The sequence below is a fragment of the Thermobia domestica genome, chromosome 10 (assembly GCF_964235325.1).
Source record: "Thermobia domestica chromosome 10, izTheDome1.hap1.1, whole genome shotgun sequence".
NCBI classification, from domain to species: Eukaryota; Metazoa; Arthropoda; class Insecta; order Zygentoma; family Lepismatidae; genus Thermobia; species Thermobia domestica.
In genome coordinates this window covers 6,023,299-6,038,525 of record NC_137463.1, presented here as the reverse complement: position 1 = coordinate 6,038,525, position 15,227 = coordinate 6,023,299, and the positions used below count along the sequence as shown (strand labels likewise).

Sequence of the window (15,227 nt, the reverse complement as noted above, 5' to 3'; positions counted from 1 at the left end):
AGACTTCCATGTTTTGTACTAGTATATTAGCAGATAATCGATTAAAGTATATTGTATGTATTCCTCAAACTCTTGGGAGGCAATTGCCAACTCCTGCCCCCTAAATGACGTCCCTGCTTTGACGCAAGAGAATCGGGTTCAATTCCTTGTGGGAACTCATGTGGTTCGGAAACCACGTTATACCGGAAACCGATAGATCTACGTGTCATCAGGGGCGGAACCAGGGGTGGCGATCGCCCCTTCAGAAGAGGAAACTTTCTTATTTTATATATAAATAAAACCCATCCCAGAGTTTGGAGCTTTTAAAAGTAGCTCTACCTACCGCCCCCCCCCACAAGTCCGTCCTGAATCCGCCCCTGCGTGTCATATAGCCTTGTTGCTGAAAGGGAAGCTAGACACCAACCAGAACATTTTTCCTAAACTAAATTTTAAATAATGTCTATTGAAATCGAATGTTCTTTTACAAGGTTCCCATTTATGTGGCAAGCACGAATTCATTGGCTTTTCCACGTTTTCCAGATCACGATTTACAAATTTCCAGGTCTATATATACAAGCAACTATATTTTTCCCGACTAGAAAGTTCCTTATCCACTATGCATGTACAATGAGCGACAAAAGTTATTTCCATTTAGTAAAATTTATTTTAGTAATAACGGTAGAACATACACAGTTTCACCGAATTTCAAGGCTGGAACGTACAGAAAATTACGTTCTTTTTAATTCACTGAAAACTGTACTAAAATTGTTCTTCCGTTTTAAAGTTATTTACGAAACTAATTTCAACAAACGGAAGGAACTTTTGTCGCTGACTGTACGTGTACAGGGTCCAAAATGAAATTTCGTGACTTTTTTTTTTTTTTTTTTTTACCAAATCATAAAATTTCCTAACATTTTCAAGAGCAAATTTGGGTGCGAATTAGGCCGAATTTTCATCCATGCGACAGAAACATACTTTGCTTGCGATTTGGTAGCGTCTAAACCCAACCATGTACATTTTTGGTGGTGAATTTTGACGTTTTATAGAACAAAATCTTCCAATCTGTACCTACATTTGTAGTTTTAAAAAAAACGTGACCCCAAAGCCAAATTTTGTGACATTTTCGTGACTTTCATGACCGTTTTCTGATTTCGTGACTTTTTCGTGACATTCGCGACTTTCGTGACCGATAGACACCCTTGTGTAATATATTATGTGTCTGTAGGTTAGAGAAACTTTGCAAAACCAACTAGCTAATTGTTTTATAAAATATTCTTTACCAAATAACTGAGTAAGGGAAAAGAATGAATGGATTCTGAAAAGTAAAAATCCGTACTTAAAGATCTGATTTTTCCAGGTTTTTGCGAATTTCATAAAATTTCCTGAATTTTCCAGGACTTTTTACGAGTAAGCAGAATCCTCTGACTTTTCCAGGCTGTCCAGGTTTTCCAGGTCAGTGGAAACCGTTTTAGTGTATAGTATTTACTTTCCTTGGGTTAAGTTTAGAGTTACCCCTCCGCTTTTTATAAAAATCAGGGAAATTTACAGGAGAAATGAGGTAAGAAATGATAATTTGAAGTTTTTATTTGACGTTTAGGAATGTAAGTTCGGCAGGAGAGTTATGTTTAATACGAGGAAAGATATGTGGAAGTTAGTACTATTTGCCGGATGCGGATGCATTCGCGGAAGGTTTCAGCAGCATGGTAGTTGTAAAATATGGCGAATATGGCGAACAGGTGTAACAAATGCGCAAAAATAATGAAGAAAACCTTTTAAATTTTTGTGAAGCCCACGGAGTACTGAAGTTGTGAAATGTAACAATTTTTAACACTTTAAGTACTGTTTTTTGTATGTTGCAAAGTCCAAGGGCACCTTCAGACTGGAGGGGCAACTCTAAACTTAAGCCCTTTCCTTAATTACGTATCTATTGCATGTTATTTAGAAAGCATTAGAGTGCTCAAACAACTATTTTTCTTTCAAAATTCTTACCAAGAGAGAAACTCAATTGTTATCTTTTTCTTTTTCTTTATTTATCTTGCCAGATTTAATTGTTAGGTAACAAGTAAGCATTGTTGTCGATAACTCCCTTGGTTTTGACTCCGAAAGACTGTTACGGATTTATTGTCGTAAGGGCGTTTGGCGTCTTGGCTAAAAATTGTTTAAGGCAACAAAGTGTCTAAATCCGCTGCCGATTAAAATAAATTGCTTTTCAACCCACCCTCCCTTATTTTATGGTCATCATATTTCTCCATTGTAAATACAGAACGCGCATTTTCAATAAACAAATAAAACATTGAAATCAGATTTCTAAACAAACTTGCAGTCGAAAATGTTTTGTCACTAAAACAAATATATATTAACTTCACTTTTCTAATAGAACACTGGTCCCGGGTTCGATTCCCGGTGGGGGCACTCGGTCGAAAAAATGTAACACGCTTTTCAGGCTAGCCACTCTGAATGAGGTTTTCCTGGGTTTTCCTCATTCACACCAGGCAAATGCCGGGGTGGTACCTAACTTATAGGTCCCAGGCCGCTTCCTTCCTTCCTCAATCCTTTCTTCCTTCCCTTTCCCCGGATTGTGTGCTCGCCGAGAGACGTCATCCCTCAAATCATGACGGGCTAAATGGCGTTAGATGCCGAAAGCCCACAAATCTAAACCCTAACCCTCCAACAGAACACTGGGGACGTGGTTGGCTCACTGGTTGAGCGTTCACCTCCGGTGCTGGGGTCCCTGGTTCGATGCTAGCTCGCGCCGTATGGACTTTGTGATGGACAAACACAGTGCTCGTGGGTTTTCTCGGGGTTCTCCCGTTTCCTCCCACTTTCTTCATTCCACCATTTCATTCATTTCTCATAATCACCGTCTCCTTTAGCCTAATCGGCATAACCGTGGGACGTAACACTGAAAGATTTCATTTCAGTTTCTTTCTAACAGTACACTTAATTATTTGAATATTTTGAGTAATAAATAGGTACATCATGAACTTCATAAGGCCCTTTCTAACACTAATATTTAACAATAATCTACGTTAGTGAGACTACCCTCTTCGGCATACTACGAGTAGAAAGCAAATACACGACAAATGTGCATTTTGTACAGTCAGTGACAAAAGTTCTTTGCGTTTGGTAAAATTTATTTCGGGAATAACGGTGGAACGTAACACCATTTCACCAAGTTTCAAGATTGGAACTTACAGGAAATTGCATTCGGTTCTTTTTGATTTATTGAAAACTGTACTCAAATTGGCATTCCATTCTGAAGTTATTTACAAAACTAATTTCATGAAACGGAAGGAACGTTTATCGCTGACTGTACATCCTTCATACAAAACAAGAAAGAAGATTGTACAATACAGAATAATCCTGTATATATACACACAGGACGTTTGCTAAACCCGCCTTATTTCCATTTTCAGTAACTTAGCCACTTCCCCTAAATGATTTCGTCTAGTAATATTGAGGATCTATTTACAGTATATTAACTATCAATTTTTTGGGGCTAGTATGGGGCAGAAGGGGGATCAAATGTATGATACATAAAAAAGTAAGGTAAGGTAGAGGTAAATTTCCATCCATTATTTTCTGGCTCCTCTCTTCTACACTTAATCTTTTTTTTTTTTTTTTTAATTAAAGACATAGACTTGAACGTAGATGGTATGTTGTTTTATAGCTCCTGAATCGTGTTTTCTGAATAATTTTTGAGCGATGGGTACCACATGCGTTAACTTTTGCATTATATTCACTACAACTTGAATTAGACCTAATTAACCATTTACAAAAATGGTGAACACACATTTATACACCCGTGTAATGAAAGTTTAGCCTAACGTCCCATGTTTATGCCCTTAGACTAGAGCAGCGGTTCTCAACCTTTTCTGACTGACGACACTACTGAAGGTGCAGGACATCCCAACACATTTGTTTGATATTTTAATTATAATAATAATAATAATATCTATTATAATAGTGAAACCAATTAGTTTTTATAATAACTCTATGTAACAATGAGCATTATTGCTACCGCTGGAGTTGTTGTGCGGTACAGCCTGTCTCGATTTTAACTATTAAATTCTGCATGATTTTTAAATTCTAAAATTTCGCGACAGGACTGCGTTACACACCAGTGTTGCGACACATCGGTTGAGAACCACTGAATCAGATGATTCATGAAAATGAATTATTGTGAAATTAAATTTTTGTACTTTCCCACCGCTCGAAGATTGAACCCGAGACTATGTGCACCAAAGCCACACGCGCTACACAGTAGACCGACTGGAAGGGCTACCTTCTGAAGGATTCTAATCATTAGATTCAATATATAAAAGATAAACTTTGCTACATACAGCGCTATAAAACTAGGAAAAAGTTTTATCACGTGTGCACTCATATTGAAATGGTAGATTCAGTTCAATAATGAGATCTTACGATTATAACAGAAAAATCCACTGCTACGAAGTATGCCACCACCACAAACTCATATTGCTTGATAGGGTCGAAACTTTTCCCCAGAGGAACGCTCTACCACTGACTCCCCGTGCTTTTCAGATTAGGTTCAATCCTTCCCTAGCAATACGCTGCAGTCTCTTCAATAAAGTTCAAATTATGTTTTATACTTTTAAGATATGTTTAGAAATAGAATGGTCCGTGGTTCGATCCCAGGTTATGAGTTTGTGGTAGACAACTTCGTGTGTGTAGCTTATTCGAGATTCCTCCGTTTCCTTCCATTCTTATTCCACAAGAATTTCGTGTTCATTCACATCCATTAATTATCTGTCTCCTTTAATTTACAGGTGTAGGCATATCTGTTGGACGCCAGGAACAGTTGGGCTTTCGGGCTCTATATACACTTTAACCCGTCACACATGAGGGATGACGTCCCTCTGCAATTACACTACCCGATTAAGTGAGTGGGGAAGAGAGAAAGCAGTCTGGTATCTTTATGTTAGGTACCATCCCGCCATTTGCCTTATGTGAATGAAAGAAAGCTTACTTACACTTTTCTCACCGAATATCCCTACTGGAAATCGAACCCAAGACTGCTCGTACATCTGTTCGACGTAAAACTTGAAGTGTATAAGTAGTTGAGATAGCAAAGTAATTAGGCCTACGTAATTCCTTAAACATAAACAATCGAAGCAATATAGTTTTGAGAATATAAGGAAGTGCAATTATTGTTACATTTGACTCAACTTAGTTGATAATATGATCGAGATATACCGGTAATATGCTAATTAATGAACTCAGCTACAATGGATGTGAACCATATTAATAGTGAGTTTTAACATAAATATACATGTATATAAGACAACTATATTACTTTCGAGTACTGAATAAACTTACACGCAAATCTATTGTTTACAAAATTCATATTTTTTTAAATTATAGAATAGGCTATAAGATAATGTATGATATATTACAATTGTCTTACACCAATACAATGTTTGCATCACGTGCCACATTTAACAACACCCTTTCCACAATATTTAATGAAAATTTGAAGCTAATATTTAAAGACAATAAATCACGCTTACCTTTATAACGCTGATCTTCAGGAATTTGTGTAGATATGTGTTGAACCTGTAACAATAATTTTACACGCTCAATAGGAGCTACAGCTGTTTTAGAGATGGCAGCGGCCACTCCACCAGCTATAAAATCTTTCAAAAACGACATTGGATCCGCCCCCATTTTCTTCGGCTTATTATCTTCTGGTCCTGAAGCTACAACTGTGATAATTATACGAAAGAATGAGACGGACATGCATTACCTAACCCATAATGTAATTTGATTCGCAGGGTGACCAATCAAACGAAGCCTTTAAAAGATAAGCCTTTATGATTGTCATTTATTTATTGTTAAGAGCTATAGAATTGAAACATTTGCTTTTACTGGTTGCACAATGGTGCCAGATACTATTACTAATTCTTATTAGAAGAAAAAGTTTGTTACTTTTTTTATTAACCAAATACGTGTATAAATAAACATGGGATATTGTATCAGAATATATCACTGTGAGTGAATGTAAATCCCTTAGGGTGAGGTTAGAGTTACATTAAAGTAATGTCACGTGTTATTTCATGAGAGAAGGGCAAAGGTGGAATGAAACGAGCCCTGTGGGAGTTCTAACCCCCTTCGCTCGCTGTCACTCGCTCAGCTATGTTTCGTAACATAAGTAAATCACTTTTTTATCAATAAAATTTGTGTGTAAAATGGACTAATTACCACGTGACACTACGTCACGACCGGATGGTGCAACTTCAATGTAAATTTAATTACATCCAAATCCTTGTGCGTACTTTCAAGAAAAATGAGAAATTGTTTTATGGCGCCAAAAAGAATGTCATTCGTTTTCAATAATTGAAGTAAGCGTTACCGAAGGTTCTACCATTGGACTCGATTTGAACTTGTGTGTCTGTCTGTTCGTTTGTCCGCATGTTAGTGTTGCCAACTCTGGAAATTAAATTACCAGCTCCCGCTCACAATCCTAAAGACAGATTAAGAATAATTATTGAAGTGTGAATAATTATGAATAAGTATTAGTGAAATTTCTACTATTTGACTCGATTGACATCTGTGTGACTGTCCGTCCGTCCGTTCTACGGTAACTCTCGTAAAACTTATCCGATTTTAATGATACTTGGTATGTACCTTCCTTCCACTTGCAGAAATAAACCTTTTATGTGGGGTCGCAATCTATCAAGTATAAGAGGACCAAAAGGGGTAAAATACACCCCATTTCGCAAGTTTACACATATACAAGCAAGACAACTTTCCGATTTAAACTACGTAAGTTAATTATTTTTTCGATTACGACAAAAGTTAACGTGTGTTTTCATTAAAGCAATGGGAATTTTCCCATATTTTTTGGTTAAACTCTGCCAAGAATGAGTGTCAATTCACCCCACTCCCTTCAATTTCAAAACTATTTGTCACGATAAATTTCGTAAAAATAAATAAATAAATAAATATTTGATTTTGACGTAATATATCGTATTCTTTAAGGCTTTCCAGTCATCCTATCTGTAGGGAGTTAAAATCAGTAAAGTATAAGGTAGGGGATTTACACTCCAAGTATTAGGTAGGGGATTTACTCTACACTCTTACACAGATTTCTTTTAGAGTTCTCCGATAAATTTTCTAAAATTCAGTCGATCTTGATACAATATAAAGTGCATTTTCTTTGACTTTTTGCCGTAATACCCAGTGTTAGGGGATTAAAATTAGCCAGGAACGAGCGGCAAATTCGGCCACCTCATGTGGGATTGATTACATCATCCCCAATTTTAAGCAATACATTTTCTATCATTTCCATTACAATTGCTCGGTTTTCGTGCAATATTCTGCAAATTTTCTTTAAGGTTTCACAATCATTCACGGTGCATGGAACTGAAATTAGGTAAGAATAAAGTAGTGGTGTTCCCCCTCGAATTTTTAAAGTTTAACAATAACTTACATAACAATTTGGATTTGATAGTTTGTTTTACTCTTTTCTGCAATCCTCTGTGTTTGGGATCAAACTCAGTCAAGAATCCCCCGGTAAATTTACTCCCTCAATCTGGTATGGACCAGTGTAACCACCGCTAGTACTTTCGTACTAGATCTAGTAGCTTTTATAATATTTTAGTGTTCTAGTACGTTCACCAACAAATCTCGTACTTTTCTCCTCCTCTTCTTTTCTCATAAATACATTTGGAAGAGAAAAAGGAATCTCATGAACATTTGGTAACGTACGTAAATTTCACTGTTTCTGGTAACTTTTTCTGCCTGTTTTTTTTTTTTCAAATAGTGGTATTTACAAGGGCGGAAGTGGGACACAGGTGCCGTCCGGTCACCTCCTCCAACGAGAAGGATTTCTGACAGTGGGTAGTTGTTCCTCGCTTGATATTTCTTAGGACTCAGGAAACGGGATAATGGACCTGTGCTTCTTTGAGAATCGCGGCAAATGTTTTTGGGGCAAATGTTAGGGTGGGGGAAGAAAATGAACCATGTAGCATGTAAAGTCTATGTTGGGAGGTTGTAAATGGTTTGCACGGTTTGTATCGAATTTTGACACTGTAAAAAAATTTAAATTTGTGGGTTCTTTCACGAATGTGGGGGATCACTTCCCGACTCAGATGGGAGGAGGAACTGCCGGAAAGCTTCTAAATAAGATATTAATACATAAAACGTCATAAATAGGGTAAAACGGGAGCAGATAAAATTTGAATACTTTTCCCCCAGACGTAGTACCTACTTTTTTTTCTGTATAGGTTAGTACGAAATATTTTTGCTGGGTGGTCACACTGGTATGGACAGTGGTGCTATTCAGCCGGTTCGCACCGGTTCGCGAAAACCGGTTGTTAAAATATTTCGAGTTCGCAGGACCGTTTGTTATACCCAGACATAAACACACACACACACGCGCGCGCAAGACCTAGCCAAGAGTGAAAGAAAGAAACCAAACAAATTTTTGAAAACACTTCTTTATTTTCTCGCTTGTTTGCATTGTTGTAAAAGCAACTTTGAATTGTTTCAATTCAATGAGCAGACAGAAATTTGAATACGATTTCCTTAATTTTGTCGGGAATACTGGGACCTGTGAGTGTAATGAATGTGATTCGTATATAATGCCTATTACGTGTGCTACCTATTTGTTTTTGTATGATTCCGATATCTTCATCAGTTCCGGAGATATGTGTCGTCGACGCAATGTGTACGAAATATCGGTATTTTTATCGATATCTCGAACGATTACTTGTCATGACCCACAGTCATTTCTCAAAACATGGCCCTTTCCTGGTGGGTCACCCTGTCTATCTATCTATCTATCTATCTATCTATCTATCTATCTATCTATCTATCTATCTATCTATCTATCTATCTATCTATCTATCTATCTATCTTTATACATATATATATTAGTGTTGCCACGAGACAAGACTTCAGTCTGTCTCGTCTCGTGTCGTGCAAAGCATGTCTCGTCTCGAATTGTTCTGGAGACGACTACACGTACGGGGCAAGACTACGCTTAGAGCGTTGGACTCATGTCTACGTGGTCCTGGGCTCGATTCCCGTCCGGTCCTTCCCAATTTTCGGCGTGGATCCAGCGTTGTAAGGCAAAGTGGGGAGTCACGTGAATAAAAGATGTGACGGGCATCACTCCCCGGTTAGTGACGGGGCGACGCAGTGCGCAGATCAAATCCTCGTCACTGGCTGGACGTTCCCATACCGTAAACGTCGCTAACACCTAGTGGCCCACTTGCCGGTAAATGTCAATCGTCGACATAGCCACTCATCGAAGGATTGCCGCTAGTGTGTCACTGGTGGCAGGGTTTCGTCGAGTCGAAAGAGATATCTAGAATAGGGGTATTGAAGTTACCACCGCGTAGCAGCGAGGACTTGATTTTGGTACGCGCTTCTTCGATTCGTCGCGGAGAATCGCGAACTATCGCCAGTCATGTACTCCCATGCGCAAAAAATACTGCGCGTATACTGTAACTCACAATTTTTCGCAATTATTCCATTTTCCATATGTTTATTGGTAAAATTCAGTTATTAGTACGTGGAGATAATAGAAAGCAATCCATCTAAGGAGATATTTCCAAAAAATATAATAAAATAATAAAAATATAAGCAAAAAACAAAATTATGTTCGGTTTTGTGTATACTGGCAATAATGTTTTCGAGGGAATTTTTGGAGTAGCACAGCACGATTGCAGAGGGAATAACAAGATTAGTAGGAGAACAGCTGAATCAAGGAACTAGAAATTGGAGCAAAATATTGCATTTATTGGCTTAAATCTAGGGTGTAAATTGTCTGCCAAATATAAATTAGCTTCTGTAAGCAAGATGTTATACGGAAAATATAAACAAAGAGAAAAACTGTTGTCTTAAGTTTGGAAGTGACATGCTCTATAGCCATGAGCATTTATTTCTTAAGAAAAAGATAGGCAACAAAAGAAAATCTGTGTGGGCCAGTGAGTAGAGTGACGGACTAGTAATTCTTATACTGTTTTGACACCAGATCGAATCCCATCCGGTCCGGTTCATTTTTTTTTCTTTACAAAACATTGTAGAAAGTGTATAATTTTTATGTTAATAAGAAACGAAATAATATAATAATGAAATAACTTTTTGTTTCCTCTGATGACGTATTTATTTAGAATGAGTGTACTATTAGTAATACCGATTGCTTTCAGTTTATGGTGTTGTATAGCTTCCTTTATCATCCTCTTTTCTTGAAAAAATAAAGTGTGTCCAATAAAGTATGAAAAATATATATAGTCAGAAACAGACATCTTAGTATCAAACATGATTTATCAAGGCAAGGATGATGACAAGTTTCCCGTTATTAAAAAATAAAACTTTAGAAAATCATTGAATTTGGTCTTAAGGTTTTTATTATGCTATATATATTGATGATGTAAATTTAATAGGGGAGGATAGGAGAACAGTAGGAATAAATGCAGAGATCTTATTAAACGCTTGCAGGGACATGGGTTTAGAAGTAAATGCAGAGAAAACTAAATACATGGAAGTGCGTCGGGACCGTAATACGGCAAATTGTGGAGGCGTTAAAATATTAAATAATGCTTTTGATAAAGTGGATACTTTCAAATATTTAGGATCAATGTTAACAGACGAAAATCATATTCACGAAGAAATTAAATGTCGACTAAAAACAGGGAATTCGTGTTACTACTCGGTTCAAAATCTCTTGTCGTCGCGAATTCTGTCGAGGAATTTGAAGCTTAAAATATATAAAACGATAATCATGCCTGTTGTTCTGTATGGCTGCGAAACATGGTCGCTTACTCTGAGGGAAGAACATAGACTGAAAGTATTTGAGAACAGGATCCTGAGAAGAATATTCGGACCCAAGAGGAACGAGAATGGGGAATGGCGGAAGCTCCATAACGAGGAACTACATAGTTTATACGGTTTACCCAACATTGTTAGGGTCGTCAAGTCTAGGAGGCTTAGGTGGGCAGGTCATGTAACTAGAATGGGAGAAAGTAGAAACGCTTTCAAAGTCTTGACTGGTAGACCCATAGGAAAACGACCATTAGGAAGACCTAGGCGCAGATGGGAGGATAATATTAAGATGGATCTCGCAGAGATAGGAATACAAAGTAGAAACTGGATGCAATTATGCAATTAGCTAAGGATAGAAGTCAGTGGAGAGCTTTTGTGAACGCGGCACTGAACCTCCGAGTTCCATAGGCCATATATATATATATATATATATATATATATATATATATATATATATATATATATATATATATATATATATATATATATATATATTCTTTATAAGACTATACTTTATAAGGCAAGATGGGCGATCATACCCTCAAATTTAGCTAGTGAGTGAAAGATGTTTTAGGCACAAATATTTTACAGGTTTAGGTGCATGAAACACCAATACGCCATGGTCTTGACCTTCGTTTATTTCACATTATTATCCGACATATCATAGCAGGTAAAAAGCAGCATCAATCGGCAAGAAGAACTGCAAGTTGTGCTCTTAGTCTGTTTCTGCTGCTCCGGACTCGATCGCCTAGCACGCTCGTCTATACCTTGACTCATACGTCTATCATTCAGTGCAGGCACATATCCAGCTTTTCTTTTCGGAGGGGACCCAACACGAATCCTCGTAAGCACGTAATTCTAATGTTTCAAAAATATCAATAATAATAATAATAATAATAATAATAATAATAATAATAATAATAATAATAATAATAATAATAATAATAATAATAATAATAATAATGCAACAGTTCTGTATTTCTCTTAAACGTTTCTTACTTGTCATTTATGAACCGGTCAAACTTAATTCTAACTCACACGAAATCAAAAAATATTTTCTAGAGACATGTAAGGAAAACTGTCTGCTACGTATATCACATAACAAAAATAGCAAATGGCAATGAGTGTATCGTTCTAATACAGTAATATTATAAACAGACCGGAAACGAAATTGTAATCCCATTTAAAAGTGTTCTTTAATTCCACCTGGTATCAATGGCATTACGGTATATTCTTACAAGTAACACTTCCCAAGTGTAACACTCCGATTTTGATAAAATTTGACAGGCAGATACTACACATAAAATAAACGAATACATGTTTTTTATTTTCTGCGGAAAAACTGTTTTACGGGGCAAAAGCACTCACCCAAAATTTTGAAAGTTGACGCCCGAAAGACAAAAACAAGTGGACCAAAGTGTATGAAATTGTGCACAGATATGGCAGACGTAAAATGAAGGAGTACGTGTTTTGTATTTTCCTGGAAAAAACGGTTAGGTGGGACGCAGACCCCTCCAAACCTTTGATTATGAAATATCAAAAGTGCTAGTAACAATATGTCTGATGTGTGTAAAGGACGAAGAATTCCGATGACACTTTGTGTATGGACAATACGCAAAAACTAAACGAATGCCTGTTTTAGGGGACAAAATCCCCCATCCAAAATGATGAAAGTTGACGCCCGAAAGGCAAGAAGAAGTGAACCGAAATGAATGAAATTGTGCACAGATATTGTAGACAAAAAATGAGGGAATATGGGTTCCGTATTTTCCTGAAAAAAAAAAAACGTTTCGGGGGGACACAGACCCCTCCAAAACTTTGATCGTGAAATATCAAAAGTGCTAATAACAGTATGTCAGAAGTGCTTAAAGGACATGAAGAATTGGAACGACACATTGTGTAGGGACAATACGCAAAAAAAAAGGTTTTTTTTCTGTGAAAAATTGGTTTTAGGGGGCAGAATTCCCCACCCAAAATTTTGAAATCGTGCACAGATATTCTAGACATAATTGAGGTAGGGGAAAGGAGGGTAAGTTGACGAAGTGTTTAAGATGACGAATTGTCAATTTCAGAATCCTGAAGTGATATGGCAACACAGCCTTCATGCGGTTCGGAAGGCACTAGTGCCACATGTGTTGGGAGATAGAAACTATTCCAATCGGCCGTGTTCCAGTTGACCAGGAGTGGTTTGACTGTTTGCACGTCGGTTCGTTCTAAGATTCCGGTGACAGAAAATAACGTCTGAAGCTATTGTGGTAAGTCCCCAGGACATGATTTCTGTTTTTTCGAAACAATGTAGTATATTAATTACATCAATAGCTCAATGTAACTCAGAAATAACTTGATGACAGATTTGTCTCTTTTGCAATAAAAAATGGCTGTTTCGTGTAAGATGACGAATCAAATAGGCGGACAAGATGGCGAATTCGTCATCTTGCCCGAGCTGCGTGAGCCTAACAAGGGAGCAATTTGGAAGAATAATTTATGACTATGTTGAGACTATGAAGATTCCTTACCGATTCAACCAAGAAAAGAAGGCCAGCAAGGACTTCATCAAGACCTTTATGAATAAATTTCATTACTCTCTGCGAAAAGCGGAACTACATCTGCAGGGAGGCTAACTGCTTTCAATAAAACAAATGTTGAATCATTCTTTAATGTCTATAAAGATGTTTTAAATGAGAAACACTTTGAATCTCATCAGATTTTTAACATGGATGAAACGGGCTGTTCAACTGTACCCACGAAAACCCCAAACGTATTAAGTTCAAAAGGAAATCGAAGAGTAATTAAAGTTTCTTCTGCTGAAAGAGGTGTGAATGTAAGTGTAGGTTGTCGTTTTAGTGCTGTTGGCAACTACGTCTCACCATTCTTTATTTTCCCCAAGGTGCGTATGCAGGAACACTTTTTGAACAATGCTCCTTCTGGCTCTGCTGGTATCTGGAATGAGTCCCATCCCATATTACCTTACTGGCAGTTTACGTGTGCAGAGAAAATCATATTAGCCTCTTAGGATTTCCTCCGCACACAAGCCACCGGATGCAGCCTTTGGATGTTGCTCTGTATGGTTCATTGAAAACTGCATATAACCGTGCTTGTGATGACTACTTGATGGCTCCTCCAGGTGAGAGAATCAGCATAAAGAATGTTGCTGCCATTCAATGTGGCGTGGCATATAGTAGGGTGGCCACGATCAGTCACGCAGTAAAGGGTTTCCGTGCTACAGAGTTAGTGCCATTAAATTTTCAGATTTTCAGTGATTCTGATTTCGAGCCATCATTGACAACCGAAAACCAATATGTTCCTGAAGTTACAGCGAGCGCAGCAACTGATATAAATGCCACGAAACATTCAACAACTATAATGTTTAATTCAGCATCTGCATCATCTGTATCAGTACCTAAACCTTCTATTCCAAAATTTTTCCTTCCTTTTCGCAATCTAACCAAATACACTCTGAACCTGCATCAACACTTGCAAAACCCGATTCTTCCATTTTTGAACCCGGGCCATCTCATGCAGACCTTGGACCCTCAAATGCGAAATCATACAATGGTCTACCCCTTCTTCCTAAAGCAGTTAACAAAGGAGGGAAACAGCGAAAGAAGCTGCCTTCGTTGCTTATCACCAGCAGTCCTGTCAAAAGAACTCTGGAAGAAAGGAAAGCCGGGAAATAAGCGAAAAAGAAGACAAAAGAAGATACGCGTACCCAGAAAAAAGGAACACGGAAACGAAAAGACAAATCTCCGTAGTATACAAAGAAGACATGCATTCAGTCGACTCCTCTGACTCTTCTATATCAGTGACTTACATGGACGAAGACGACGATTCCGATGTTTTGGGGGAAGAAGTGTGTGTGTTATGTAATGAATATGGTAAAAGTGAAACGTGGTTCACTTGTAATATGTGTCAGAATTGGGCCCATGTTGCTTGTACTGAATTGTCTGTAGCAGAAGCAAAATTCAAAGCATACATCTGTGACTTTTGTCCTTGAAATCACATTGCGCTTGTGTTCATATTCTTCTATTCATGTTATTATTTGTGTATTCTGCAAAATACTGCGTTTGAAATACAATAATCAGTCCAGTTCTGTTCTCGCTTTTTGTCTCGTCATCTTACCCACCTATGGAAGTCATCTTACCCGCATAGGAGGGTAAGATGACGAAAATGATATGGGGTCAATAAAAGTGAAATATCATCGTAACTTTTGAATTTAAAACCACCAAACAATTAAAAGAGTAAAACGAAAGTCTAATAATTGCCGTGAACATAAAATCGAAACATTTCATCAACACAAGGCTGACTAAACATGCATAGAAGCTTACTATCGTCAACTTACCCTCCCTTCCCCTAATTGTGTTTCGTATTTTCCTGAAAAAAAGCGATTGAGTGGGGCACGGGCCTTCTAAGCTGTTGATTAGGAAATATCAAAAGTGCAAATAAGTATGTATACG

General features: G+C 37.5%; 1 protein-coding gene across 2 annotated transcripts in view; it reads right to left on the bottom strand.

Moving 5' to 3' along the window:
- Positions 1 to 5,830, bottom strand: part of LOC145662259 (ADP/ATP translocase 3-like) — a 73,755-nt gene extending 67,925 nt beyond the window's left edge. Inside the window, exon 1 of one of the 2 annotated variants that reach the window (XM_081727639.1) lies at positions 5,511 to 5,830. In XM_081727639.1, the coding sequence (XP_081583765.1) occupies positions 5,511 to 5,739 (229 nt within the window). In that variant the 5' untranslated portion in view covers positions 5,740 to 5,830. The remainder of the gene's footprint in view (positions 1 to 5,510) is intronic. The other variant, XM_081727640.1, reaches the window with a different exon arrangement.
- Between the last annotated feature and the right edge of the window lie 9,397 nt (positions 5,831 to 15,227).